This window comes from Leopardus geoffroyi, chromosome D4 (genome assembly GCF_018350155.1).
Source record: "Leopardus geoffroyi isolate Oge1 chromosome D4, O.geoffroyi_Oge1_pat1.0, whole genome shotgun sequence".
Lineage (NCBI taxonomy): Eukaryota > Metazoa > Chordata > Mammalia > Carnivora > Felidae > Leopardus > Leopardus geoffroyi.
Window position 1 is genome coordinate 55,625,671 of NC_059342.1, and position 23,759 is coordinate 55,649,429.

General features: G+C 47.9%; 1 protein-coding gene and 1 long non-coding RNA gene across 4 annotated transcripts in view; one reads left to right on the plus strand and one right to left on the minus strand.

The window, feature by feature from the left end:
• Positions 1-12,797, minus strand: part of LOC123593159 — a 40,474-nt gene extending 27,677 nt beyond the window's left edge. Inside the window, exons 1-3 of the long non-coding RNA XR_006710156.1 lie at positions 12,689-12,797; positions 5,228-5,373; positions 1,314-1,416 (exon numbers count right to left, since the gene is read on the minus strand). This is a non-coding gene — a long non-coding RNA (uncharacterized LOC123593159). The remainder of the gene's footprint in view (positions 1-1,313; positions 1,417-5,227; positions 5,374-12,688) is intronic.
• A 1,528-nt stretch (positions 12,798-14,325) lies between these two features.
• Positions 14,326-21,968, plus strand: SPINK4 (serine peptidase inhibitor Kazal type 4). 3 transcript variants are annotated; one of them, XM_045469844.1, is made up of 4 exons: positions 14,326-14,433; positions 18,864-18,907; positions 20,258-20,370; positions 21,827-21,968. In XM_045469844.1, exons 1-4 carry the CDS (start codon positions 14,373-14,375, stop codon positions 21,870-21,872), a joined length of 264 nt encoding a protein of 87 aa, XP_045325800.1. In that variant the 5' UTR covers positions 14,326-14,372; the 3' UTR covers positions 21,873-21,968. The 3 variants fall into 3 exon arrangements, with proteins under 3 accessions (XP_045325800.1, XP_045325801.1, XP_045325799.1); XM_045469845.1 differs by lacking the exon at positions 20,258-20,370 and adding an exon at positions 17,609-17,694 and having other exon boundaries at positions 14,343-14,433; XM_045469843.1 differs by lacking the exon at positions 21,827-21,968 and adding an exon at positions 17,609-17,694 and having other exon boundaries at positions 14,343-14,433; positions 20,258-20,371.
• Positions 21,969-23,759: the final 1,791 nt, after the last annotated feature.

Consider the following 23,759-nt stretch of genomic DNA (forward strand, 5'->3'; position numbering starts at 1 on the left):
GTACTTTGTCCTTTACTTGTCACGGTAGCCCTGCTGGCACCTTTGTAAATAGTCCCTTCATTAAACTCCTCAGTGACACATGGAGTAAACCATCTGCTTTCTGCTGAGACCCTGGGGGGCTCAGCATCCATGAGAAGGAGGGGAAAGCAGGGATCAGAATTTGTTACAGAAAGCTTGAGGTTTCTGACATGCAAAAGGGGATCATGTAGTAAGATAAAAGCCATAAATGCTTTTTAAACTATTTCTTAGATTATTCTGTAGTTAGACCCATGGTTCATTTTCCCTATTATAAGTGGGTGGGAAGTTGTACAGGAGGCTAGCTTAGCTAAAGAATCCAGAAATCACAGTTTTTCTGCACATTCGCAGTTGAAGTGTGATGTAAATCTGTCACCACTATAGGGACATGGTTAATTAAATGATAGAAGGATAGATGGAATATTAATGATGATTACAGCAAATTTTAATAAGAGCTTACAATGTACTACCAAGTGAAAAAGTAAAGCATGAAACTTAGTTATTTTGATCTCAACTATGTTAAATACATACACATATATGCATAGAAAAAAAAAACTTGTAAGGAATTTACCAAAATGTACAAACAGGTTGCCTTTAGGTAGTGGGACTGGAGGTGGTATTTCTTTTTTCCTTTATATTTTTTCTTTATTTTTCAATTTTTCTGCAATGAGTACAAATTACTCTTGTAGCTACAGTTTTATTTGTTGTTGTTTTTTTTTTTTTAAGAGAACACATACATCATGTTCTGCTCACACTATCAGAAACAAATCAGACTGACCCTGGCAAGTCCCAGCCAAGGAATTTGCCTCCAGATATGCGTTGGCCTGATTAGTGCCAGGAACCTCAGCAAACAACTCTCTGAGTTAACTCTTTCTTCAGAAAAGAGTAGGAGGTGGTGAGACAGGGACCCTTCTGATGAGGTCAACCTGTAGGAATGAGGTTGCTACCATGGATCCCATTGTCCTAAGCACCTGCCATGGAAATGTGGGGAGTTCTTACTCTTCCGGTCAGGGTTAGGTTGGGCCACCTGTAGTGGGCTGCTGAGAAACAAGTTGAATCAGAACTAGCCCTGTCCTTGAGGAACAAACATGGGACTCTGCCACCAGTGACATGCACAGGGTATGAATGGTGTCTTTGGAGTATGGAAAACATAAGTCCAGCTTACTCAGGACTGAACAGAGACGTGTAAGTTGATGTCCCTTTTCCCACCCAAGTGAATGTGGGCCTGCCTTTAGGCCTTCGCGTGGGCTTTTCTTTCTACTTGAAATCCCATGTCTATCAGATTCCTGCTGACTTACCTTTGAGTGTCTAGGTAGAATCGTAAGAAGAGTTCATCTTGGTGGAGCCAGGCATTGGCTGCTCTGTGCTGGCCCTTTGGAGGCAGCAGACAGGCGCCCCCTGCTGGAGAATGCGCCACACATTAGACCTGGAGTCAGGGGCAGAGAAGTATGCTGAAAGCCTGTGTTGGTATTTCAATATTTTGTTTTGTTTTGTTGTTGTAGGGGAGGAGAAATAATGTTATCTCTACCCTTCTGAGTTCTTAGCTGAGACCCTTGTAATAAAAGACAGATTAACGAGGAAAAAAAACACAGAAGTTTATTAACATGTATACTTCGTGTATACATGGGAGATACTCAGGAGAAGAGGAGGTCACTGAGGTGGTTTAGAATTTAGAGTTAAATACCAACTGAATAGGGAAAGGGAAGTGGGAATACAGGCCTCTTAGAGGAGATAAAATGATTTTTAGGAAAGATTACTGGGCCTTCAGAATAGATGGCAGGTATAATAATTTGAGACAAAGTTTGTCTTCTGGGTGTGGTATTGACTTCTAGCCTCCTTTCCTGTAATGAGACAATTTTCCCTGGTTGATGACACCTTTAGGGAGGGGATCTATGATAAATGAGCTCCTTTTGAAGGATCTATCTTTATTTATTGTTATCTTTTTAAGTTTATTTATTTTTGAGACAGAGAGAGAGATAGCACGAGCAGGGGAGGGGCAGAGAGAAGGAGAAAGAGAATCCCAAGCAAGCTCCGCACTGTCAGCACAGAGCCCAATGTGGGGCTTGAAGTCACAAATTGTGAGATCATGACCTGAGCTGAAATCAAGAGTCAGATGCTTAGCTGGCTCAGCCACCCAGGTGCCCTGGGAGGATCTATCTTTAGGCAGGTAAGAAGAACTTAGAGAAAGCCTCTCTCTGCATCGGTTGCTTTTCAAGGGCCTACACTCAACATAATCAATACACAGAAGTGGCATCTTCTGAGATGGCATGGTCCACCACCCTTCATGGTGGTTACTGAGGTTGTGGTTTTCAGTTTCCCTCCTCTTGGTGACCCCCCCACCCAGGCTAGCCACGGTCCCCCATCAGAAGCCAAGCCAGTGGAGAGAGCATTCCGCAAGGTCCTCACCCTAGTCTGCCTGCAGATCTCATGCCGCCAGTGCCCAGGGCCAGGCCCAGACAAGGGCACGACCTGTTAAGAGGAGAAGAGAATCAAAAGAAAAAAGGGGGGAGGGGAGGGGTGTGCACGCCTGGGTGGCTCAGTTGGTTAAACATCTGACTTAATTTCGGCTCAGGTCATAATCTCACGGTTTGTGAGTTCGAGCCCCACAGTGGGCTCTGTGCTGACAGTGCATGAGACTGCTTGGTATTCTGTCTCCCTCTCTCTGTCCCTCCCCCACTTGCTCTCTCTATATATAGCTCTCTCAAAATAAATAAAAATAAACTTTTAAAAAAGCCGGGGAGGGGCGCCTGGGTGGCGCAGTCGGTTAAGCGTCCGACTTCAGCCAGGTCACGATCTCGCGGTCCGTGAGTTCGAGCCCCGCGTCAGGCTCTGGGCTGATGGCTCAGAGCCTGGAGCCTGTTTCCGATTCTGTGTCTCCCTCTCTCTCTGCCCCTCCCCCGTTCATGCTCTGTCTCTCTCTGTCCCAAAAATAAAAATAAACGTTGGAAAAAAAAAAAATTAAAAATAAAAAAGCCGGGGAGTGGAGGGTGGATGAGAACCTAAAACTGGACTTGTTCAGCTTCCTGGTGCACTCACTCGGAACATCTTTGCTTCCTGATGGGTCAGGCTGCCATAAATCCTCACTGTACCTCCTCCATCTACCAGTGTTGGGGATCAAGAGGAAGAAGCTAAAAGCTCTCCATACAGAGCCCTGAGGACTGGGCTGTGCAGCTGGCTATTTGCCTAGTCCAGAGCAGAGATGATGTCTCTGGGAAATGCCCCTTCCCCCTCTGAACCCTGCTCATTCCCTTCTTTCCAACCGTAGCCATTAAGTCTACCCAGCCGTGGGAGACATCTAAGCAGGAAGGACCACAGGCACGGCCTCATTATGTGTTCTTGCTCCCTGATGACATACATAACTGCAGCTTAACCTACTGAATCAGTCATTGCTAGGTGAGGACAAGGAGAGAAGAGAGGACAGTTGTTGGATGTACCAGTCTTCCCTTCCTAGTCCGTCTGTCTGGCCTGGCCTGGAGACTGCTATGCCAGCCTTTGGCCAAGAGATCACTCAGTATAATACATTTGGGTTCTGTTTGCATTCTTATCAGAACATGTGCTCATTTTAAGGCCGTGCTTCTCAAACAGCAAAGTATAAAAGTAAAGTACCTGGGGGTCTTGTTAAAGCCCAAGTTCTGACTTGGTAACTCTAAGGTGCAGCCTAAGATTCTGTCTTTCTAACCAGCTCCTAACATTGTGAGGATGTAAGGGACCCAGTCTTGTATTCTAGGCTTCGTAAGGTATTATTTGATCTGTGAAGATTATCAGAACTCCAGTGTCAGAATTAATCACAGGGTTTCATCTTCTCCCCAACATCTGACTCAAACCTTAACATATCTTTTCTTTTCCTTTTTTTTTTTTTTAACATTTATTTATTTTTGAGAAAGAGAGCACGAGCAGGGGAGGGGCAGAGAAAGAGGGAGACAGATGATCCGAAGCGGGCTCCACGCAGACAGCAGTGAGCTGATTAGAACTCACGAACCATGAAATCGGTCATTCAACCAACTGAGTCACCCAGGCACCCCGACATATCTTCTGACTGACTCATCTGTCCCCTTGCTAGCCTGGTGATTGCTAGCACAAGTAATCTTTGCAGCCCTAACACCTCGCATAGTGGATACCCAACAGTTTTCAATAAATGAATGAACACATTAATGGCTTTTGAAGGCAACTTATAAAAGATGTAGGTTGTTAATAGCTAGGACAACATTTCCCAAACTGTGTTCCTTGGAACACTAGTTCTGAGGAGTGTTAATATATATTTATTAAATGATGAGGGAGAGTGGGAAGTTCTGTAGTCAATCTGGGAAATGCTGGATTAAAAATAGACATCTGAAAAGCTTCTCAAAGCCGTTAATAAACAAATGGTCATTGCCAGTATCTAAGAGAGGGATCCAGGAGGCAGCATTACCCTCCCTTACATGACCACAGGAAATTTCCTCAGAAGGATCTTGCAGGGCTGGTGTGCTGAGGAATGTAGCAGACAGTTGTCACTCTGCATTTTCACCCAAGGATTGTAGATTAAAATTAAGTTACATAAGAGATCTAGAGAGAGAATAGCTCCTTATGAGAAGAGGATATGAGAGCTGAAAAGAGAGACTACCTTATCTGTCCCCCTTTCAGACTGAGTCATCAGTCTTTTAAGGTCTTATAAGCCACTGTGGGGCTCTCCTTCCTCTTCTGGATAACCCAGGGAGGGGTCCTCCTCTTCCTGCTCTGATGCATTGTAGCGGCTGAGGGGGAGGCCAGGAAACCTAGAGAAAATAGAACTCAGAGGACTGCTTGGAGCTCAGTCCCCTAAGAGGCTAAGGGCTCCAGTAAGTATCTCCAGGAAGAGCTTTAGTGCAGCCAGAAAGCAAGGGGTGGGGGGAATTTAAAAGGGATCACATAAAGTGCACCTGGGTGGCTCAGTTGGTTAAGCGTCTGACTTCAGCTCAGGTCACGATCTCACGGTTTGTGAGTTCAAGCCCTGCATTGGGCTCTGTGCTGACAGCTCGGAGCCTGGAGCCTGCTTCGAATTCTGTGTCTCCTTCTGTGTCCCTCCCTCACTCGTGCTCTGTCTCTCTCTGTCTCTCAAAAATTAGTAAATGTAAAAAAAGGGGGGGGGGGGATCACATACAGCAAGTAGGTCCCTGAGATTAGGGCTGAAATAAACTGAAGAAAAGAAAGGAAGAACCTAGAAAAAGGCCTCATGTGAATCCCAGAGTTCACTTACCTTAAAACAGTGGTTCTCAACTAGATGGACATTTGCCAGTGTCTGCAGACACTTTTGGTTGTTAGAACTGGGGAGAAGTGCTACTGGCATCTAGTGGGTAGCAACCAGGGATGGTGCTAAACATCCTCCATGGCACAGGACAGCCCCTATAACAAAGAATTAGAAGCTCAAGGGGCGCCTCTGTTGCTCAGTCAGTTGAGCACCCAACTCTTGATTTTGGCTCAGGTCATGATTTCAGGATGGTGGAATCAAGCCCCACAGCGGGCTCTGTGCTGGGCATGGAGCCTGCTTGGGATTCTCTCTCTCCCTCTCTCTCTGCTCCTCCCCCACTTGCATGCTCTCTCTCTTTCAAAATAAATCAATAAACATTAAAGAAAAAAAGAATTAGAAGGCCAAAATAGTGCCACTGTTGAGAAAACTTGCCTTAAATGTTATTCTGAAATGTCACCTTTAATTTAAAATTTAGGATGTTGTGGGGCGCCTGGATGGTTCAGTCGGTTGAGCGTCCAACTTCGGCTCAGGTCATGATCTCACAGTCTGTGAGTTTGAGCCCCGCATGGGGCTGTGTGCTGACAGCTCAGAGCCTGGAGCCTGCTTCCAATTCTGTGTCTCCCTCTCTCTCTGCCCCTACTCCGCTCATTCTCTGTCAAAAATAAATAAACATTAAAAAAAATTTTTTTTAACTTAAGATGTTGCTTAAATTCAACTCTTTTACCATAAAGAATTGGGGAAAGTCTATTTAGTAGAAGAAAATCCATGATCATCAATGTGATGGTCCAAATCTTAGTCAACAATAGTATTTTGTAAGCTTAAATCACATCACAAACAAGGGGACATGTTTTGCAAGGAGCTACAGAAATAAAATGCCTCACAGCAAATATGTTCCCTAATTTAGAAGTTTAGGATGTTGCTCAGATTAAGCTGCTTTAACACAAAGAATTTTGGGGGAATTTCCTAAGTAGGAGATAAAAAGATACAAATAAATAAATATTATGAGTAGAGATGAGAAGGATCCGACTCACGCCTATGCAATTATAGAAATTCTTGCACAGGTGCGTGAAGAGACATGTAAGAGGGTATTGTATCACAAAGTTGTTTGTGATGGTTGGAGTGCTGGGTGCAGTGAGGCGCAATGAACCAGCTATACACACAACAATGTAAATAGATCCTTAAAACATGGTGCTGAACGTTGGGGGCGGGGGAGTAAGGAACACAGAGACCTCCAGCGCGATACTATTGATTGAAATTAAAAATACATGCCCACAAAACAATGCTTTCAAGAACATTCACAAATGGAATGATTCACAAATCTTAGTCATCACACAAACTTTACAGCTGAATGCTTAGGAATCGGGCACCACTGCCACCTGGTGGTAGCGGTTAAAAATTGAGGCATAATTCCGGTTGATTTCTTTGGGGTGTTGTTTTGTCTTGTCTTGTCTTGTCTTGTTTTGTTTTGTTTTGTTTTGTTTTGTTTTGTTTTGTTTTGTTTTTAAAGAATTCCACTTGCTTCAAATCTTTGCCGATACTTGATGCTGCCTGTTTTTTTATGTTTTAGCCATCTTAGTGAGTGTGTAGTACTATCACAACGTAGCTTTATTTTTTTTTTTTATTTTATTGAAGTATAGTTGACACAGTGTTACATTATTTTCAGGTGTGCAACATAGTGATTCCAAAACTCTGTACATTACACTATGCTCACAAGTGTAGTCACCATCTGTCACCCTGTGCTATTACAATATGATAGACTATATTCCCTATGATATACCTTTATTTAGTTTTGTTGTAGTTAAAGGTTTTTTATTTTTAAAATATTTTTTAATGTTTATTTATTTATTTGAGAGAGAGAGAGAGAGAGAGAGAGAGAAAGAATGGTCAGAGTAGGGGCAGAGAGAGAAGGATACAGAATCCCAAGCAGGCCCCATGCTGTCAGCACAGAGCCGGATGCAGGGCTTGATCTCACAAACTGCAAGACCATGACATTGAGCTGAAATCAAGAGTTGGATGCTCAACCTACCTGAGCCACACAGGCGCCCCAAGATTTTTGATTTTTAAGTAATTTCCACACCCCACATGGGGCTCGAGCTCACAGCCCTGAGATCAAGAGTTCTACGCTCCACCAACTGAGCCAGCCAGGTGCCCCTCTATGCTATACCTTTTGCCCACGTGATTTATTCATTCCAGAACTGAGAGCCTGTATCTCCCACTCTGCTTCATCCATTTTGTCCATCCCCTCACACCTCTTCCTTCTGGTAGCCATCAGTTTGTTCTCTGTACTTATGGGTCTGTTTCAGTTAAGGTTTTGTTTTGTTTTTTACTGTTTGTTTATTTTTGAGAGGTGAGGGGAGGGGCAGAGAGAGAGGGAGACTCAGAATCCGAAGTGGTTTCCAGGCTCTCAGCTGTCAGCCCAGAGCCCGACGCGGGGCTCGAACTCACGAACCCTGAGATCATGACCTGAGGCGAAGTCAGACGCTTAACTGACTGAGCCACCCAGGAGCCCCTCAATTGAGGTCTTTTAAAGATAGAATTTATATACTACAAAATGCACAGATATTAAGTGTCTAACTCATGAATTTTGACAATTGTGTACATCAGTGTAATCATCACTTTAAATGCTATAGAGAATATTTCCATCACTCCAGGAAGTTCCTTCTGCCCTTCCCAGGAAATCCTCCCTACACGTTACCTTACCAGCAGCCACTGATCTGATTCCGTCGCTATAAATAAGCCCTGCCTGTTGTAGAACTTCATGTACGTGGAACTATACAGTGTGTACTCTGTCAGTGCTCCACCCACATCTCTTGGCACTCACTGTTCCTGTGCACACCTGCATTTCCGTCCACAACACCTGCAATTCTTTGGCTGGGGGCTTTCTTTGTGTGCTCTGAGACCTGAGAGAGGCAGCTGCTTAGAGCCAGGGAGTTAAGGACCTCCCTCCAGCATTCTCAATCAGTGGCTGATAGGAGTTGGTACATATATACTCCAGCTCCCTCACCCCTTAGTGAGGATAACTGAAATGGGATCCACAAAGTGTCCCATCCGTCCCTGCTGGGACTGAGGCCTGGTTTCCCACAACCATAACCTCAGTAATACGCACTATTAGTTCTCCTCCCCCCTTGCCTCACTTATCCTGACTTCCCTGCCAGTGCTTCTTGGTATCAACTCCTGACTCATGGACCCTATCAGAATTAACAGTGGTCTGGGGGGTGGGGGGTGTGACATTGCACCTGGACATAAGAACCTAAAGTCTTCTTTCTAAAGACCATCAGAGCTCTGGGGAAGAAGCAAGAAGAAGGTCTCATGAGACTTTGTCCTAAGTTCTTTCACAGGTAAGCTCAGAAGACTTGACTTCTGAGCTATGTCTGTGAATGGAAGTTCTTGAATGGCACACGGCCTGAAATCACCAGGTCTCTTATGATCTCAATGATAATCAAGCCAGAATTCCACACACTGAGAGAGAAGGCAGGTGTGAAGTTGCTATCTGTGAGTCCTACGGAAGGACTTGGGACAGATTTTGGAATAAAGCACCACATCTAGATCTTGGAGGAGATGCTGAGTTCTTTGGGGCCCCAACAGGTGGACCAAGAACTAGAACAATGTGATCCTTGGAATAGAGTGCCACCTCTGTTCCCATAAGAACACAGCATAGAGTGGTCAGTGGCTGGACCCACTGGGCCAACTGGAGCCCAGCCTGGTTCTCAGAACACTCTGAAGCCCTTGAGCCCAGGTGAAAGAACCTGGAACTGGACTCCTTGCTGTGCTGAAGCTGCATTCAGTTCTGGATGTAGTCGTAGACTCAACACACTTGTGTCAGGCCCTGCACAGAGTACTGGGGATATGAGGTAAACCGGATGTCTACCCATTCCTCTCTGTAAGGAAATATAGAGCATAGTCTCATAAGCAAGAAAAGGCCGTGGGACATTACGCGTGTTGCTGGGATAGATTTCTGTACAGGTGAGGAGCCCAAACTGGGGAGGGCTGAGTGCCCCAGAAGAGAGCCCAAGGGAGGTGGTAGAGGGGCATGCCGGGCAGAGGCACCACATGAGCAAAGGCTTGGAGGAATAAGAGCATGGTGGGTGGTTCTGTCTGATGGAGTTCAGGGCTAAGTGGCCAGAGATGAAGTTAGAGAGGTCAGCAAAGGCCCAGTCATGGAAAAATGTGCATGCCATGCCAATGAATTTGATTTCATCCTCAAGTCAATTGAGATTAAATAATTTTAATTGAATAGACTAATAATAATTGAATAATATTAAGCAGATGGATCATGTGGTCATTTCTGCATCTCAGAAAGATTGCTCTGGAAGAAGTATGGAGGACGAGTTAGAGGAGGTGAGACCAGAAGCAGGGAGACAATGAAGCCAAGAGGTCACAGAGGCCAAACTAGAGCAATGGCAGTGGAAATGTAGAAGAGGTGATAGATATGAAAGAGGAGAAGGAGATGAAATCAGTAAGAATGAAGAAGGGCGCATTCATGGGGGATGCCCATGTCTGCCAAGGGCACCTAGATGATAGTAGTGTTGTCCACCTGGATGGGGGCACTGAGAGGTGGGGTATCTCTGGGTAGAGAGGAGATAGTAAACTTACTTTTAGACACATTTAGTGAGAGGTCCATGGGATATCTCTATCACCATTTCCATCACTGCCCTGACCACAGCATTTTAGAAATATCTTTATAAAGTTATAAATGTTCAGTGCCCATGTGTCCATTCCACCTCCCCACTACTTGTGAAATGCAAGCTCCTTGAACATAGACATCCATTTATCCCTCATTTCTATGGTCCCAGGACCTGGAACAATGACTTGTGCCTGACAATAGGTACTCAATAAGGGTGTGTTGAATGGTAGGGCAGGTGTCCTCATGGAGGTATGACTTCAGTCTATTGCCATCATTGAGTCCTCCTTGGAGTCAGATCCCAAGCAAATAGATGAAATCTCCCTTTAAAGGAGTAGAGGGGTGCCCTATCCTTCTTTCTGCCATCATGTGGAGGCCCTGAAGTTTGGACCAGGCAGCATGGGAGGTGGCCAGACCTGGGACATGGAGTCAGATGGCTCAGGATCCCAGGACAGGACAGGGCGTGGAGCTGGCTGTGTCCAGACCAGGCCTCCTGGGGGAGAGTGCCCACACCTGGGGTGCTTAATGCAGGTAGATGGGCAAGTGAGGGCACTTGAGGTTGGAGGAAAGTGGAGCAGGATGTGGGATGAGGGGCCAGGAAAGATGGTCCAGGGGCAGGCTGGCCATGTTGGCCGTGCCATCTGGCAGGCCCAAGACCTGCTTGAGTTCAGTTTATCCACCTTAAACCAAACAAGGACATTGTTTCCTCCACCCATCAGCAGGGCTGGTAATTCAGACCTAATGGATCCTGCATTGTCGTCATTGAGGAGAGGCTGTATTCTCTGGCATCAGTCCAATACTTAGCAGTGAGCAGGAAGGCTGCTGGGCGAGGCTGAGAGGTGTGGGCTCGGCCAGTGCACACGTCCCAGCCCTCACTCTGACCTGGGGAAGAGATGGAGGAACCACCAACTCCTCTGCCAGAGCCCAGTCTCAGGGCATCTCTGTCTTTATTGTATTGATCCCAGCACTTGTGTAGTGTAAGTACAGCTTATAGGGCTTTTAGCGCTTCGCTTCTGCTCCACTTCTAGGAATCTGCACTCAAGCTTGGCATCATAGTGTCTGCACACATCTCACCTCTCCTCTTCAGGGTCCTTATAGCTGCCCTGGGAGTCAGGCTGGTGATCAGCAGGCTCATTTCCCAGATGGGAGCACATGCACAAGCCCAAAAGGAGGAAGGGATACCCTCAAGTTCACCCAACAGTTTGGTCTGGGCTGGGACCTGAGGGTGAGCTGGCCCTCTCCTCCTGCCACTCATTTCCATGTTCTTTCTACTCTAGCCATAATGCATTCCTTGGTATTTACTTCCTTAGCATACCAAACTTGCTCCTGTCCCAGGGCCTCTTCCTGCAGCTCCTCCTCTGGGCAGACTCTTCCCCCCAAATCTCTGCAGGACTCATTCCTTCTCGCTTATATGATCAACAGCTACTTAGGAAGCAGCACCTATAGACCCAGTGGGAAGGCAAACAAGGCCACAGAGTCAGCTTCAGGACCCCACTGCTGGAGGGGGATACGGGGTGAGAAGCAGTGATCTGATCTCCCTGACCATTTCAGACTCATCAGGTGCCTCTCTCCACTCACTAACCTCACCTTAGCTGCATTGACCTCTCTGTTTCCTGGATGTGCCAAGCTTCTTCCTGCCTCAGGGCCCTCACACATTCCGTTTCCTATCTGCAACACTGTTCCACTCTGTTACAACCTGCCCCACCCACTCACCCCTTGGCCTTATCTGACTTCCCATATGGATAGGCCAGTCTTGGATCCTCCAGAGGCACTGAGCATATCTCATGTGTGAGATTTACTTCACTGGCAACAATAAAGCTCTGGTACCAGTCACCTATCTGCCTCATGACAAGCTGCTTGAGGGCAGGAATTGTGTCTGACTTAACTCTCTGCTGTGTCCAAACACTCAGCATGGAGCTTAGCTGCTTATTAAACTCTTGTTGAGTGAATGGATGAATTCTGGATTAATGAATGAGGTTTACTTGGATACCTTGACATCCATAGGGGTGCTGTCCAATAGCGGTTGGATATAGGGGTCAGGTTCATATTTGGGTGGGAGGACAGATTTGAAGTTTATCACTATAGTGAATCCAAGAGGTGTTTGACCGAGGAAAGAGACTTTGGGCAGGGAGGATGGTAGGTGGGCATCAGGCTGCCCTTGATTTTACTCTGAACTTTAAAGGATGCAGAATTCAAGCCGCTTGGTCCCTTGAAGCAGCTAGAACCAGCAGCAGACCTCCCTGCCATATTGATAAAGGTCTAAGTTCCAAAAACAAGGGAGGTGACAAACTCCTTTGTTTCCCTCTGTCCCCTTCTCACTCTAACCTGGATCACTGGCAGACAGACCTGGGGACCAGATAGGCAATGCAGACAGGCTCAAGAGCTTCATCATGTGGAAGGATGGGGGCCTGCAAGGGGCTGGACCTGCTTAGCCTGGAGGTGCTCACTGGGGTTCATGTAGGTGCAGGAGGCTTAGAGACAGAGCTGGGACTCCCCCAAGGAGTTTCAGGGAAACAGACCTTTTGTGTGAGGAAGGACTTAGTTCCAAGCCATGCAATGATGAAGCTGGTAGGTAGTGAGCTCCTCTTCCCTAGAGGATGAATGACTTCCTGGCAGGGCTGCTGTAGGAAGGTCTGAGTGGAGGATGGTAGACAAGACCTAGGTGACCTTAAAGTTACCTCCCCTCCCCACTAATGAGATGTTCTTGCCTTAGGACAGGAAATCATCCTTAAATATTTGCTCTGCCTGGTTACACAATGGAAGGGTAGATACCACCTGGCTTAGAGGCACCTGTGAGCCTGGGAGCTTCCTGAGGAGGGGCAGGAAGATCTTGAAGCTGAGTCACCGACCTGAGGCTGGGCGTGGCTGCAGATCTGGGACCTCTTATCAGTCTGCAGGGGTGACTCTCTGGCTGCCTGGAGTCCCCAAAGGGGCTATTCTTGAAGAAGAATCCTTCCCATTGAGTCATGTAACTTTCTTACAACTTATCTGTAAGCTTGAAATGTTTCAAAATAAAAAGAATATTTTAAAAAACATTGAAACTTTGATTCATTTTGGAAAGAGGCTCAGCATCTTTAGTTTTAAATTCTTCCCAGGGAAATTGAATCTGTCGATGGAGCTAAAAATCACAGATCTAAATTAATTAGAAAAGTGAATATATGGGGCGCCTGGGTGGCGCAGTCGGTTAAGCGTCCGACTTCAGCCAGGTCACGATCTCGCGGTCCGTGAGTTCGAGCCCCGCGTCGGGCTCTGGGCTGATGGCTCGGAGCCTGGAGCCTGTTTCCGATTCTGTGTCTCCCTCTCTCTCTGCCCCTCCCCCGTTCATGCTCTGTCTCTCTCTGTCCCAAAAATAAATAAACGTTGAAAAAAAAATTAAAAAAAAAAAAGTGAATATGTAATAACATTTCATTATTCTGTTCTGTAAATCAGAAATTCTTTGAAAGCAGATAACCAAACATCTCATTCATGTATATTGTATAAGTATGGGGGAGTTTTAGATACTGATTTTTCTTGAAAAGAATCTTGTCTGTTTTAACCCATTAAAACCCATTAAACCATGGGTTTAACCCATTAAACTGCAAATGGAATATAATACATGAAAGGCATGAGTGTATCTTCTTTATGTTTTATTTTGCTTCCCCCCCCCCCCCGCCCCCACTGTGTCATGGTGGGGGAGGGAGAGGAAAGAAATAAAAAGAACCTTTTTTTAAATTTATTTTAACTTTTATTTTTGAGAGAGAAACAGAGTACAAGCCAGGGAGGGGTGGAGAGAGAGGGAGACACAGAATCCGAAGCAGGCTCCAGGCTCTGTGTCAGCACAGAGGCGGACGCAGGGCTCGAACTCACCAACCATGAGGTCGTGACCTGAGCCAAAGTCGGACGCCCAACCGACTGAGCCACCCAGGCGCCCCAAGAACATCTCTATTTCTATTTACACCCCACTTCATCCTCTGCAAAAATGTTTTCCCATCTGCTGTCCCCACTCCCCTCTTCACAGCAGCCCCAGGAGGGAGACAGAGTCAGAACTGCCATCCTCATTTTGTGCATGGGTAAACTCAGTCCCAGTTAATGAAAGTGTCTTTTCTGAGATCACAAAGTTGGTTAGTGCAACACCAGCAAAGGAACCCAAGGCTCCAGCCCCTCTTCTCTGCCTCTTCACCTTTCAGTGGCTGCTTTTCTTTTTATGTGTCCTTCTGATCTGCCTGTCTGTCCTTCTCCCTCTCTCTCTCTGACTCGGTTTCTGTCTTTCTACTTCAATTTCCCTCTCCCTCTCACTCCAGCCCTCAGACTGCTGTTAGCTTTGTAGGTTGTCCAAACTTTCCTTCACTCTGGAAATCTGCCAGCCACACAGGCACAGCTCCAGGCCACCACAGGTTCAACATCTCTGATGTCAGGGTGCAGATATTCTCTGGATGACGCTCCTGCCTCTCCATCTGGCCCCGGATAAGGGTGGGGATCAGCCCTATAAATAGTCTCCGATCATCCCCCTGGCTCAGGCCCCAGCCAGCCTGGACCAGTCAGTCCAGGATCAGCATGGCTGTCCGCCTGTGGGTGGTTGCCCTGGCCATGGCCGCCCTCCTCATTGTGGACAGGGGTGAGTGGACAGAGCCTGGATTCTCTGTGGCTTGGTAATGGTAGATGAGCTTGTGGGGGCAGAGACAGGACCTGGAGCACCTGTGAGGCCTCAATTTTCTGCATATATCCTCTTTCTGTACCTCTACTGTGGTGGGAAAAGTCCTGGGCTAGAAGAAACCTGGGTTCAAATCCTGACTCTGGCCCCAGAATTGCAAAAATCCCTCCTCTCTTAGGGCCTCTGTTTCTCCAGCTATAGCGTAGGAAGTTGTCCTGGTTCAAAGTTTCTCTGAGCAACTACTTGGTGAGACATTGGGGAGGCAGCAGGAAGCAGGCCTATTTCAGGAGAGGCAGGTAAGTCTTCTGGCTGCAAGGTGGTGGGTGCTGAAGGAATCTTGGCTTGGGTCCTCTGAGCTCCTATCTGCTGTGACAGGCTGTGCTTGTGGGACAGACCGCAGCTGTGTGAGCCCAGGGGAGCCCTTGTCCCAGGCTAGACACATCCAGCTGGAGTGGGGTCTCCTCAGGCCCTGGAGCCCCTCTGAGGTCTCACACCTGCTGTGTATCAGGCATTGTCCTGGGCCCTTAAGACATATCAGTGAGCACACAGAAAGAGAACTGCCCTGATGGAACAGAAATCCAGTGGGGTAGGATGGAGGGGAATAGACAATAAACAAGATAGGTGCAATGTTAGAAGGCGATAAAGGATAAAGAAAACATATTGGGCAGCGTGAGGGAGGGGGCTGCAATGTTAAATCAGGGGCGTTCTAAGAGCAAGGCTGGAAGCTGGCAAGGGGTTGAGCCATGTGGATATCTGGGAGAAGAGGTCCCAGACAGAGGGAACAGGCACTGCAAAGGCCCTGAGGTAGGAGCACGCCTGGAGTGTTTGAGGTACGGTAAGGAGGCCATTGTGGCTGGAAAGGAATGAGAGGCAGGGTGCAGAGCAGCAAGGAAGGAGATGATAGAGGCAACGGGGAACTATACTGGGTAAGGCCTTGAAGGCCAATGTGAGAACGTGGCTTTCCCTCTGAGAGAAACAGGAGGCCCCGAAGGGTTTCGAGCAGAGTTGTGTTAAAAGAATCACTCCAGTTGCTGTGTTGAGAATAGACTAAAGACGGAAGCAGGGAGATTTCTTAGGACCCTCCTGGAAGGCCACCAACCTCATGGCCAGTCCCACACCCATTCCCCTCGCTGGGGACATATGCCTAGGGGCTGGGGCAACAGAGAATGGGTCTGGGGGCTCTGGCCCAGCATAGCCTGCTTACTCCCAACCTGGCAGCCATTCTCTGAGAAGTTCTCCTGTTAGGAACACTGAGGAGGCCTGCCCTGAAGAGAATCCTTGTGTCCTTTCAGATTCCTGCCTGGGCTGAATGAGGATGGGAGTCCAGGGCAGCCTGAGAGTCAGTGTAACTTCCAATTCCTGAACACCCACTATGTGGCGGGGCATTGACACATGGGGGCAGAACCATAGGAGCCCCAAGGAGCTCAGGTCATAGGGAGGCAGGACTGTCATGATAGAAGCTACTATTTGTGGTCTGAATATTTGTGGCCCCCAAAATTTATATGTTGAAATCCTAACTACCAAGGTGATGCTATTTGGGAGGTGGGACTCTCGTGAGATGACTAGATCCTGAGGGTACAGCCCTCATGAATGGGATTAGTGCCCTCCAAAAGAGACCCCGGAGAGCTCCCTCACCCCTTCTACCATGTGGGGACACGGTAAGTAGGCGCCAGCTATGAACCAAGAAGAGGGCCCTTGCCAGACACCAAATCTGCCAGTTCTGTGACCTTAGACTTCCCAGCCTCCAGAACTGTGAGATATAAATGTTTGTTGTTTAGAAGACACCCACTTTGTGGTATTTTTGTTATAGCAGCCCAAATGGACAAAAACAGAAGCCTTAATCCAGGTCTGCCCAGGGAACTCTGGGAGACATGAGGGAAGGCTTCCCAGGGAAGTAGCGTCTGAGCCTTGAAACGAAGGTAGAATCAGTAGAAGGGTGATAAGAACATCTCAGGTAGAGGGACACAGCATAAGCCAAAGCAGAGCCTGTCCTGGAAGAATGGGCAGCAAGGAATAGCTGGGGCATAGGAACATGGAGAGGTGTACTAGGAAGTGAGTCCAGGAGGGAGTTTGTGAGGTCTCACGCAGGGCCCTCAACATAAGATGAAGGAGCTTAGTGATCCTGGCAGGGAGCCATGGAAGGCCTTTATATATTTTTAATGCTTTTTCATCCCCTAACAGTTATGGACCATGAAACAAACAAATTTTATCACTCAATGAGTTCTGACAATGCATGTACCTGTGTAACCCAAACCCCTATCAAGATACAAAACATTTCTGGGGCATCTGGCTGGTTCAATTGATAGAGCATATGTTGATCTCAGGGTCATGAGTTCAAGCCCCAGGTTGGGTGTGGAACCCACTTAAAATAAAAATTAAAACAAACCAAAACAAAATATTTCCAGCACCCCAGAAATTTCCCTCATGCTGGTCAATCCCTTCCCCCACCCTACTTTCAGAGGCAACTGCTGTTTTTTTTCCTCCACGATAAATTAGTTTGGCCTGTTCTAGAAAGTCACATAGAAAGTTGTATTTATTGGGGCGCCTGGGTGGCTCAGTCGGTTAAGTGTCCGACATCGGCTCAGGTCATGATCTCATGGTTCATGGGTTCAAGCCCCACGTCCAGCTCTGTGCTGACAGCTCGGAGCCTGCAGCCTGCTTATGAATCTGTGTCTCCCTCTCTCTCTGCCCCTCCCCTGCTCACAGTCTCTGTCTCTCAAAAATAAATAAATGCAAAAAAAAAAAAAAATTTTTTTTAAAAGTTGTATTTATCCCCGGGCTGCCCTTCGCCTTGGCTCAAGGTGCCCCTTCCATATAGTATATAGTTTTGTGTCTAGCTTCTTCCGCTCAGCGTGTTTTGAGATTGAGCTATGTTGTCGCATGTATCAGTTGTTTTCTTGTTTTACTGCTGAGTTGTATCCCACTGTATTGTGTATCATAGTTTATCCATTCTGCTATTGAAGGACATTTGGATAACTTCTCATTTCTAGTTTTATAATCACGGAGGGTTTGAGCACTGTGGTGACAAGGCTGGGTTTGCATCTTGCTGCCCCAACACCATGCTTAAACAGCACATCAGCGGTCACTCCGTCTCACTTTCCTTCTCCCTCTCTACCTTGGAAATCTCTTAAAACGGCAGCCTCAGGGAAAGCTAAAACCACAGTGCTGGGCACACTTCCAGTGATGGAGAACTCTCCACTTCTGGAAACAGCATCCTTCACTGAGGTATGTTTCCACTGAGAGAAAATTCTGAAACTCAAACCTGCCTCCCTGCTGTTTCCTTGCACAAATGGGTTCTGCACTGTGAGGTTGAGAAGAGCTTGTCTCTCCCTTGGCCCCAGGACAGCCCTTCAGAGACTTCAGGAAGCATCCTGCCCTTCTCCAATTTATGTAGACACCTTACCTTCCACCTATGGCATTAGATATGGCTCCGTTCCCCCTTGCACCTGTCATGTTCTCCAGTCATATCAGTTTGTTCGTGTGCAAGCAGTGCACCTAGACCATGGAGGGTTGGGTGGCACAACCGTGTATGAGACAAGAACAGGCTGGGAAGTGACAGACCTGTGTGCAATCCCAGCTCTGCCCTCAACAATCTGTGTTGCTTTACCTTCTGAGCCTCTTCCCTAGCTTGGGCAAGTTCCCTAGGAAGCAGACTTAGACAGGCATGCTGTGTCTTGGGGCGTGCTCATGGGGGTACACCCATGAGGGATGAGGAAAGTTGTGATGCTATGCAACAGAGGCCCCCGACAATCTTACAGGGAGCTTTCGAGATGGGGTGGCTCCTCCACATTGTTTTGAATAGAGATGAGGGGTTCCGGCCATTGTACAACACCAGCCTGTCATTGGATGTGGGCTATTCCTGGGTTGGGGATGTAAACACGGGTGAGGCAGCTCTGTTCTCTGAGGGTAATTCCTAGCAAGGGACTTGCCAGGAGTGGCCAATACTCCTGGCAGCTGAGGAAATGAGCACCTTAGTCCTGCAGGTGGGATCTGGGTAGCAGACCACAGCATCTACCACAGCCTCCTTTCCTCCTTGTTGCATAATAGTGATAGAGATGTGAAGACTAGTTAATTAAGATCATGTATTCTTGATGCCTAGTACATAGTAACTGAACTATTTTTATTATTATATGGGATTTAACAATCCTAGTGGGATCTGACTAATAAGGAACAGGTCGGAGCATCACCTCCCTAACTCTAGATTTCCTGTCTCTGTGCTAGCAACCCAAGGTCACATCAGCTTTCTGGGAGCCCCACTGTCTGGTGACTCAGTACTTTTCCTTGCGAACTGCAGACTGGGTAGTGGCTGGAACAGGTCTCCTGAAGCAGTCCCCAGACCCCAGACCTCCTGCCTAGAGCCATTATCACCTAACTCTTGCATTTTTGCCTTTCAGAAGTGCCAGTGTCCGTGGAGGGAAAGTTCACTTTCTCAAGAATGGTAAGGCAGCCGCTTGTAGTTTTGGCTCCAGGGCTGCTGTTCTGGCCTCGCTTCCGTATCCATGCTAGGCAACCACCATTTTTCTTCTTTATACTCTTGCTCAGACAACTCAAGATGGCTCCGAGGTGGCCAGCATGGCCTCCTGAGCCTGCATGCTCCCCAGGTTAGCCCTTCCAGGCTGAGCTGGCCCAGCCCCTTTGCCAAGGTCCCAAACTTGCCTTCAAGGACCTCGAGAGATCTGCCCCAACCTGGTCTCCAACGTCCCTGCCAGCAGTGAGATCCCCTGCCCAGGCTCAGCAGGACTGAGTGCACTCTCTGCTTTGTGTAGTGCAGATGGCGCAGGCTGTAGGGTTCAGGCCAGAGTCCCCCTGGCCCCTTGGCCCCCTGGTGTGACCAACCTCCCCAATCACACTCCATCATCCATCTCTTCACTGCAGGGGACAGACACCAAATTGTCTCTGAACACTGATTCTACCTTGGCCCTGGGTCTGATGTCCCCAGGGATCCCAAGGCAGTGGTGCGGGCCTCCTTGAGATCCCCCAACCCACCCTTCACGTAGGTGAACAAGGAGGCTCAAAGCCACCTTCCCATCCAGCAGCCTCAGCAAGTTCACACTGTCAGCCCATCAGAACCCAGGCTTATTATTGTGCCAAGGAACCAAGTACTTTACACACATTATTTCAATTAACCCTATATGAGAAGAATACTATATTTATTTACAGTTTTTGCAGATGAGGAAAACTAAGGCCTAAAGAGTAGAAACGGCTCAGTCAAATTTACACAGTTAATCAGTGCAGAACTCAGGCTCCAGATCTCATCACTGTTGCACGGCACTGCCTCTGTCACCCTGTCCTGTCCCACGCTCCCATCCTAAGCCCTGTCTCATTTTTCCAGCCTTCCCACACCAGGGGTCTGATGGGTCATGTAGGCCAGAGTGAGTTGGGGGGCCCTCAGTGAGGAGGAGCCCCCTGGGACTGCTGGATTGTTCTGTCTCCTGGGGTCCTCACTGGGACCAGCAGCAGAGGTTCTAGTTAGGCCCTCTGAAGAGTGGGAACCCATCCCCAGGAGCTTGAAGGCATAAACTCACTCCTCACATACAGACACAGACAAACGCATGGTTGCCAACAGACTTGGGCTCAGCAGACACAGACACACACTTAGTCATACACGCACACATAAGCAAAGTGCCAAGGGGCTGTGGGCGGTTAGTTTCATGCTCCCTGGACCAACAGTGGGGCCATCTTGAATCTGGCTCTCCCCTGGAGCCCATGACTCCAAGCAGAGTCCCTGGGTCCCTCCTCACTGCCTCTGAATCCTTGAGTGCCCTCCTTCCCTTCCTCTCTTCCACAGCCCATCTGTGAGCACATGGCGGAATCTCCAATCTGTTCCCAGACATCCATCCCGGTCTGTGGCACTGATGGGGTTACATATGACAGTGAATGCCAGCTCTGCTTGACTCGGCTGTAAGTCCACCGCACACCTTCCCCTCAGCTTGCCCCATGACTGGTGCATGCAGGTCTGAAAGGAGCAAGACTTGACTTGCCTTTTCCTTCACACACCTTGGCCTGACTCCTCTGACACTGCCCCCAGTAGAACAAGCACGAGTGTGTTTCAAAGAAGGCACACGGCTCTGAGCACAAAACCTCAGCTGGCAGGGGGTTGGGGAGGGCGTTGCAGAAACCTTGGGTCCCTTCCCTTGTTCTGTCCCTGACTGACTTCATTTATTCCTCCAGCCAACAATCATTTATTGAGCACCTACTACATGCTAGGCACTGGGGATATACCAGGGCATAAGCTAGACAGCATCCCTGGTCTTCTGGGGCATATGGTCAGCCCAAGGGGGAAGCCACGCTAATGGTTAGCCAACTGTGTGGTATAGAATCCTCAAGGCTCAGGTGGGGGCACCCAGGGTACTGTGAGTGCAGGGCAAGGACAAGGGCAGGGACAACTTCCCAGCTCAGTTCTGAAAGATAAGTTGAAATTAGCTTGGAAAAAGAAGGAACAAGGAAAGGCAATTCCCAGTAGTGAATTGGGTTTGGAAAGATCTAGAAGGGAAAGGAAAGTTTGTATTTGAGAAAATATAAGAAATTGGATACACTGGAGTATAAAGCTTAAAGGAGAGTGGGAAGAGGCAAGAAATGAGTCTTGAGAGGTGAGAAGGGCCTGAATATGACCTTGGTATGTCTGATCACCTATTTGTCTCCTTTCTTCATTAATAAAACCCTTGAGGGGTGCCTGGGTAGCTCAGTTGGTTAAACATCCAACTCTTGATTTTGGCTCAGGTCATGATCTTATAGTTTGTGGGATTGGGCCCTGCATTGGGCTCTGCTCTGCTGGTGCAGAGCCTGCTTGGGATTCTCTCTCGCCCTCTCTCTCTGCTTCTCCCCACTCGCACTCACTCCCCACTCTCTCTTAAAATAAATAAACTTAAAAAGACCCCAAAACCCTTGAGCTGGGCCAGAGCTAAGCAGGATCATGGAAGATAGTCTTCAGAAGCTATAGCGCTCTGGACAGAGGGGCAAGAGAGCAGCAGAACAATGTCCTTAGATGGGAGGCAGTGGGGATCAAGGCGGTTTGTGGGGCAATGAGGTCTGTGGACAGTTGAGCCTCTGGGGCAGCCTGGTGGAGGTATGGCTAGAGTTCAAGACAGAGTCAGGGCTGGAGACAGATTCAGCAGCCATCAGTATACAGTAGTAGACAAAATCCCAGGAAGCTCAGATCTCCTGGGGGAGGGTGTACAAGAAGGAAAACCTATAAAGGGATGTGTCCAGGGACCCCTAGGACCTGCCCTGCACCTGCACTGGGTGGGGGATGGGGGAGAGATATCTCAGCAGAGATAGATGGGGCCAGGCAGGGTCCCTGAAGGGTATGCTCCAGTCCCTGAGGAGATGGCCTCATCTTTGTCTCCTTTGATCCTAGGAAAACCAAACAGGACATCCAGATTGTGAAGGATGGCAAATGCTGACCCCATAGCAGCCTCTTAAGCCAAGAAGCTTCAGGCTAGAGAAGAGTGGTGAGAGTGGAGGATATAACATGAAATAAAAGATCCAGCCCAACTCAACCAAATGGGCCAGTATCTTTGACGACTTTGGTGAGGTGGGTGGTGGCAGTGGTGGGTGAGTGTATGTGCGGGGATTTTGCCCTGACCTCCCTACTCTGAATCTAATGTCTTCTCCATCACTCTAATGCTCCTCAATGCTGTCATATGTCCCCACCAGAGGTCCCAAGTATCTTTGGCCCTCTTGTGGAGGTCAGCCCCTGTCCCCAGTGCACTTATCTGCCCCAGCCTGCTTGTCACTAAGGTCAAGAACTTAAGGGACGTGTGTACCATCTACCACTGCCTGAGGATATGACTTTGGGAGAGTCCTACACCCCTCAGAGCCTTCTCCTTGGGCTGTACCAGTACCCCAAGTCTTACACACACACACACACACACACTCACACACACACACACACACTCACACACAGGCTGATACCACCATGGCTGATATTTAGGTAGTATACACAATATATCTGAGCTACTTATTAAAATATTGACCTAGTTCTATAACAGTTAAAAATAGCTGCCCCAAGCCTTTGAGTGTCCCCCTGTACCCTGGTCACCCACAGGAAGATGACTTCCAGACCCTGCTCTGTTCTTTTGGTCACCATCCATTCTGACTTAAATATGTTGGCATTGGACACAACTCCAGTCACACACAGCACACATGGACCTATACAATGGCCCATGAAAACACACAGCATCCAGAAATCCCCCCCTCCCCAGCCCCCAGCCTGTGGTCCATGTCAAATATACCCTCTTTTGGGCCAAAGAAGGAGCCACTTGAGAATGGTGGCAGAGGAAAAGAGTGTGGAGAGGGGCCTGACCAGTAGAAGCAGTGTCACGTGGACCCAGATTCTTCCTTTAGGGTGGGCAGAGAGAGCGGGAAATGTGCTATGGGAAAACATACTGGGAAGAAAGTGGGGGCAGGAAAGGCAGGAACCAACATTCCCCAGACAACTGAAATGGGGACACAGACAGGAACTGTTGCTGATAGATTTGCAGGTGGCAGGGACTGGGAGGTTACCTATGGGCCCTACTACTGCTATTGTTAACAGAAACTTTTGCTCCTCTCCTGCATAGGAGTGACGCAGTATTATGTTTGGCTGTGAGAAACCAAAAGCCAAAAAACAGTGGCTTAAAGAGTTAATTTCTCTCGCACATAGACCTTTGTGGTATGCTAACTTCATGTTCCTTAAATATTGTTACTCTGCCATCATCAGTTTCCTCTTCAATGTACAAGACAGCTGCTCCAATGCCAGCCGTCATGTCTACATTCCAGTCCACAGAGAGGTAGAGAAGGGCACTCTACTGCCTCTGAAGACACTTCCAATAAGATGCACACAGTCTATTTACATCCCATTGGCTAAAATGTAGTCTCTTGGCCACGCTGGCACAATAAAACTAGGAAAAATTATTATCTGGTTGGCTATGTGCTAAGCTGAAAATCAGTTCACTTACTACAGAAGTGTAAATATTGGTGATATCTAAGCTTATGCTCTAAGTGGGGAGTCCCTCTTACACTCAATTGATACAGCTTCTCAGCCAAGCTTCCCCTTGTTGATCCTCCCCCTGCCAGGCCTCCACACATGATAAGGAATCACAAAGATTATGCCTGAACAACGTGCCAGGTACCAGGCACCACACTGAAAGAAACACCTCATTCGCCACCTTACAGCTGTGAACACTTGGCCCTGTCTCTGGAAACCTAACTCTGGGCCCCTAAAGGCCCTATCTGTGGCATGCGACACTGCTGCCCTGGCCATTACTGATTGGCCAAGATTCTTCTCCAGGATTTTTTGAACTGAAATA

What these genes read in the sequence shown, in the direction of transcription:
- SPINK4 (XM_045469843.1), top strand. Translation starts at nt 14,373, where the DNA reads ATGGCTGTCCGCCTGTGGGTGGTTGCCCTGGCCATGGCCGCCCTCCTC. An exon ending in AAACAGCATCCTTCACTGAG is followed by an intron (nt 17,695 to 18,863) that starts GTATGTTTCCAC and finishes TTTGCCTTTCAG; the next exon opens with AAGTGCCAGTGTCCGTGGAG. An exon ending in AGTTCACTTTCTCAAGAATG is followed by an intron (nt 18,908 to 20,257) that starts GTAAGGCAGCCG and finishes TCTCTTCCACAG; the next exon opens with CCCATCTGTGAGCACATGGC.